Source organism: Alnus glutinosa, chromosome 9, assembly GCF_958979055.1.
Source record: "Alnus glutinosa chromosome 9, dhAlnGlut1.1, whole genome shotgun sequence".
Lineage (NCBI taxonomy): Eukaryota > Viridiplantae > Streptophyta > Magnoliopsida > Fagales > Betulaceae > Alnus > Alnus glutinosa.
The window spans coordinates 4,974,747-4,980,947 of NC_084894.1; the positions used below are offsets into that span (position 1 = coordinate 4,974,747).

General features: G+C 34.4%; 1 protein-coding gene across 1 annotated transcript; it reads right to left on the reverse strand.

The window, feature by feature from the left end:
• Nucleotides 1–5,345: 5,345 nt before the first annotated feature.
• On the reverse strand, nucleotides 5,346–5,765 carry LOC133877745 (uncharacterized). Its single transcript, XM_062316139.1, has one exon. The coding sequence runs from the start codon at nucleotides 5,763–5,765 to the stop codon at nucleotides 5,346–5,348; it is 420 nt and encodes a 139-aa protein (XP_062172123.1).
• Between the last annotated feature and the right edge of the window lie 436 nt (nucleotides 5,766–6,201).

Here is a 6,201-nt window from a genome sequence, read left to right on the forward strand (position 1 = left end):
TATATATATATATATATATATATAGCCAGAAACATTTCTCTTTAAAGAATGAGAAAAATCAACATTTAGTTTTTTAATTTTTAATTTTTTAATTATTTGAGGAGATTCTCTCTTTAACTTGATTGAATAAAATTCGACTGAAATGCCGTAAAAAAACTATAAGATATACGCTATAGTTTTTTTTTTCATTTTTCCAACTGTTTAGATTTAGTATCACAATCTTTCTCATACAAAATTAGAGTAAATATACTGTAGTTTTTTGTAACAGCACATAAGCCAAATTCAATCGAATTTCTATAATATCGGAACAATCTAATTATAATCAATCTAGGATTTAATGTTATATTTAAAAGTGTACAATAATGACACGTGAATAATATATTGACATTATTATTCATAAAATGTAAAATCAATTAAATTATAACCCATAACCCTAAGTGTATATATTATATATACCTATAAACCCTAAAACCCCTAACCCTAAGTGTATATACTTTATATAGCGATAAATCCTAACCTTAAGTATATATACTATATATAGCTATAAACCCTAACCCTAAGTGTATATACAATATATATCGATAAACCTTAACCCTAAGTATATATACTATATATAGCTATAAATCATAACCCTAAGTGTATGTACTATATATAGCCATTGACATAAGTGTATATACTATATATAGCTATAAACCTTAAGTGTAAATACTATATATAGCTATAAACCCTAATCCTAAGTGTATATACTATATATATCGATAAACACTAACCCTAAGTATATATACTATATATAGCTATAAACCCTAGCCTTAAGTATATATACTATATATAGCTATAAACCATAACCCTAAGTGTATGTACTATATATAACCATAAACCCTAACCTTAAGTATATATACTATATATAGTTATAAATCCTAACCCTAAGTGTATGTATTATATATAGCTATAAACCATAACCCTAAGTGTATGTACTATATTTAGCCATAAACCATAACCTTAAGTGTATGTACTATATATAGCCATTGACCTAAGTGTATATAATATATAAAACTATAAACCACCTAAGTGTATATACTATATATAGTTATAAACCCTAAGTGTAAATACTATATATAGCTATAAAACCTAATCCTAAGTGTATATACTATATATATCGATAAACACTAACACTAAGTATATATACTATATATAGCTATAAACCCTAGCCCTAAGTATATATACTATATATAGCTATAAACCATAACCCTAAGTGTATGTACTATATAAGGGACAAAACCATCAGTATTTAATTTATTATGTAGCACGGAACCCTCAAAATAATTGCATTTACTATATATAGCCATAAATAGCAAGGTTATGGTATATATATACAAGTCATTATAAATGTATATAGTTTCTAAACCGTTTACATGTATGCATATCTATATATATGTAGTATTAATTATAGGTTTTTTAACTTTGTTATGTTTTTATTTTTTATTTTTTATTTTTTTTTTCTAAACGTTGATGGTGTATAAAACTAAACCCTAATTTGAACTATTTGGTTTAATTATGCATATAGTACAATATGTAAATTAGGTTAGGGTTTACGTACTTATCAGTATACCATATATATATAAATACAGAACTCAACATGTAAACTCCAAGTATATGCGATGTACACTGTAATTATATATATATATAGCACAAATTTAAGATTATGATATATAGTTAATAAAATAAGGAGTTTTTTTTTTTTTTTTTTTTTTAATATATATTTGGAGAAAAAAAAAAATAACAGTTGGCCACGTGTATTTAGTACACATGGCAAAATATGGACATGTGTATTTTTACACGTGTCTATCTAAAATACACGTGTCCAGATAGACGCGTGTATAAAATACACGTGTCCAATTAGACATGTACGTGTATTTTTACACGCATCCAATTGGACGCGTGGATTAATACACACGTCTAGATGGACGCTTGTATTTAATACACGTGTCCAATTGGCCGCGTGGATTAATTACACGCGGCCAATTGGGTTATTTATACCACTAGCCACGTTGTCTTAAGGACATGTGGCTAGTTAGACGCGTGTCTACAGTAACTGGTACTGTAGACACGTGGCCAATTATTGTTTTTTTACTAGTGAGACATGTTAAACAAAAGAAAATCAAATATGCTTCCAGCCTCTCCCAGTCTTCCATATAAATAAACTCATTATCTAATGTCAAAAAATAATTATATCTTCATTATTCGAAATAGAAGAGATGCAAACTCTGTTGCTAGTTAAACAAGTCATGCATTGAAGACGTTTGGATGGAAGAAATTCCTATTTGTATTTATGATGAGATTGTATTGTTAGAGCAACATGCTATATTTTCAAGATTATGAATGAAGTTAATATTTTGTTTATTAAAAAAAAAAAAAAACTCATTATACTTCCTCATTTTTCATCAACAAGCAATCCAAAGTATAAAAATCCCATCTTTTAAATATTTCTCCATAATATTTTATAATTTATATATATAATTAATGTTTTTTTTTGTTTATTTATTTATTTATTTTTTATCCAATATGGGAGAGGGGAAAAGGAAATATAATTTAATGGCTTGACTATTCATATATGAACCCTCCTCCGACTATGAAGGTGCAAACCGAATGGGAAATATACTGCAAGTGCTTATATAAATGGTCTTTATACAGTTGAATATTTTCCACCACATTGCTTGAGAAATATTATTACTTAAAATCATTTTTAAAAATAGAAATAAAATATAATTTTAGTTAATTACCTCATATCCTGGATTAGGTATGAGTTTTACAATTCCAAATGGATAGTCAATATATGACTAAAATACATAAGAGAATATTCCCTAAATTCATTGAATACCACACATTTCCTCTTCAATTCTCTATTGTACGTGTTGCTAATTCCAAGCTAGAAAATTGCAAAGATTGAGAATAATAATTTTGGGTTGGCAAATAAAGGCATCCTTTTTTCAATTCAATTTACAATGATTTTATGCAACGAGAAAATGTGTTGTTTACCTCGATCACCTAGATATATGTCAAGGATGACGAGAGTAGTATGACAAATGCCTATTTTTATTTATTTTATTTATTTTTTAAAAAAACAGATAGAGAAGCAGGAGTTTAATCCAATAAATGTATATAATCAAATAAATTATACGACTATGAGGTACTCTCTCACTAACACAAACACAAATGTCATAATTCTCACCAAAAAAAAAAAAAAAAATCTCTAATCAGCACTAAGAGATAATGATTTTATCTCTTAATTTATTTATACAATCAATGGTCCAATAATGGACGTTGACATCGCATTGTGCCATTGTGTATAGTGTACAGCCAAATCTCCATCAAAAGTTTCATTGCAGCCATCACATGGACCGCAGTCCTTTGTTTCCAGCCAATATTGAGAAGGTGTGGGTGAACTTTCGGAATCGGCATAAAATTACTTCCATACTTAATGTAGGGATGCCTTTCTATACTGCATCGAGGATGAGCAACAAAGTTACATTGTAAGTAGTAGTAGAAACAATGGTTTGGATTTCTTTCTTCTTCACAAATTAGATAATAATATTTTTCAGAATCGTTGCTTTCGGCAGTAATAATGTGAGTGAGTGAGAGAGGATGTGGGTGATATTCATACCTAGCTTTATGTGGGAGTGCTGCACATTCAAAAACCAAGGCAAAATTGCATTTAGTGCAGACAAATACACCAATACTATGGGTCTTTGGCCAATCACAAGCATTGCACCTTTCAATTGAAGTTGGAGCATGGTAGAGGGAATATTGGTGAACTTCGTGTTTAAAGGTTTTTGGAATCGAACAACGTATGTCAACACTGTAGTAAAAACATTTGTGACATTTATAAACGAAGCCATGACTATAACGACCACAAGACTGACAATATTCGATGCCTTCGGCATCAATGTAGTAGTTCTTTCCCCGGGAGAGGGTGAGTGGATGTGAATGACTTGGGTGTCGCTTCTTTAAGGGTAGTCAAGCACATGTGATGTGGAGAAAGTAATTGCATTGCTCACAACTATAAAATGGGACGGAAATTGATTGCATACAACCTTCACAAAGCTTATGATCATGAACTTCGACTTGGTTGCGGCTGATGATTAATGCTCCGTTTGTTTCAGTGTAAAATGATTTCTGAAAAATGATTTTGGCATTTTATGGTGTTTGGCAGGGGCGAAAATAATGGTCAACGAAAATCATTTTCCATTTGACCGTAAAAACTTCTATAATTTTTGGAAACGATTTACGGTTTTTAAAACCGTAAATCGTTTTCCAAAATTAAACTCTTCTTCCTTACACGCACGTTTGATATTCGATTGCCGGAATGGGGCGACATCCGACCACCATTGCCGGATGCCGGCGGACTAGATTCCGGTCGAAACTGGCCGGAATCCGGCCATGGCCAGAATCCGACCGAATCTAACCAGATCCGGCCATTGATTTGGTTGGATCTGACCGGATCCGGTCAGATTTGGTCAAAATGGACGGAATCTTGTCGGATCTGACCGGAATCCGGTCAGATCTGATCGGATCTGACCGGAATCCGGTCAGATCTGATCGGATCTGGCCATTGATCTGGTCAAATCTGGCCAAAATGGCGGGGATCTGGCCGGATCTGACTGGATCCAGAGGAGTTTGGCCGGAATCCGGCAACGGCGACCGGGCGTTGCTGAATTTTGGCGACAGTTGTATTTTCACATTTTGTAATTTTTTCGTGCGAACCAAACGCCGAAAAATATTTTCGAGAAAATTATTTTTTTAAAAATGATTTCGTCGAAAATATTTTACGACGGAAACCATTTTATGACGAAATAAACAGAGCATAAGTTATGTTCATAATTGAAATGTTTGAGCACATCACCTTCTTCAACCCCTTCAAAGTCGATATCCCCCATGAGATCTATGCTGGAGTCGAAGGTGCCACTTGGTTCAACCGAATTAGGAAAAATTGCACAATTGGTCTCTGTGGTTGGCTTTAATTACAAATCACTCCCTGTGGTAACAAAATTAAATGGGGGATCCCTCTAGTAAACCATAATAACAAATAGGTTCCTGAATGTGTTTTCCGTCAGCCATTTTAACAGTTGCTGTTACCCAGCCAAGTCAGAACCAATTAGAGGCCGACACATGTAATTTTTTTTTATTATTTAAAAAAAAATATTAACACAACTTTTTTTGATTTACACAAAAAATATTAACACAAAAATGACACACGTGTCATTATTTCCCACGTCACCTACAATACTTTCTAGGGTTTCCCCCCCCCCCCCCCCCAAACTTAACCCCTCTTCTTCCGCCTTCCATCCTCACGTGTCGATGGCCACAACGTCTCTGCTCTGCACCTTCTCCTTCCCCAGCGCCTCAATCATCTTTGTGCCCAAGTTGTACACTATCTCCATTTCCGTGGACTTCAAAGTCAGCTTACCGGTCTTAGAGGCTGCTTCGGCGATGGCATGGAGGTCAATCTGGATCTCTATGACCTCTCCCTCGATGACCTCGGTCTCTTCCTTGATGCACACACTGATGGCCTTGCGGAAGGCCTGGGTTAGGGCTTCAGTCTTCGACATCTCCAACGAGAAGAGCTTGCTGCTGGCGAGCATGGCGAACAGGGTCTCCTGGCCAAGCAACTTGGCCAGGCCCATGGCGATGGCGGTCTTGCCGGTTCTAGGCTGACCCGCCAGGAGGATGACACCGGTAGGCTTGCGAGCTTCGGTCTGGCCCACCATGCCTGATGCAGGAGGATCCGAGTTTGACGATGCTAAGTTGTCATATTGCACATTGATGGCGCTGAATTATCTAGAGGAGGCGGATCAGCGTAAAATTGGCAAGAAATCGTGATCTGGCTTAATTGAGGCAATTTCTGAGTTCTTGACAGTATTTTGGCCATAACTTTGGCTACGAGTATCCGATTCGCGCATATGACCCAAATTCGGAAAGCTCTCTTCGGCGCGCATGTCATGGCCACCCAGCTATGCTTGGTGCGCCTTGTTTCAAGCCCAAAATCCTCTGTTTTCCTTTCCAAAACCTTAATTTTAGATTTTTTTTTTCTTTTATGGTAACTTTTCGTTTATCGTTTAGGAAGTGATTCTGAACTTGATTTGCGCTAGATTTTTGGCAACCGACTTATTTTCTTCTATATTTCTTTTTATTAAGGTTATTAGG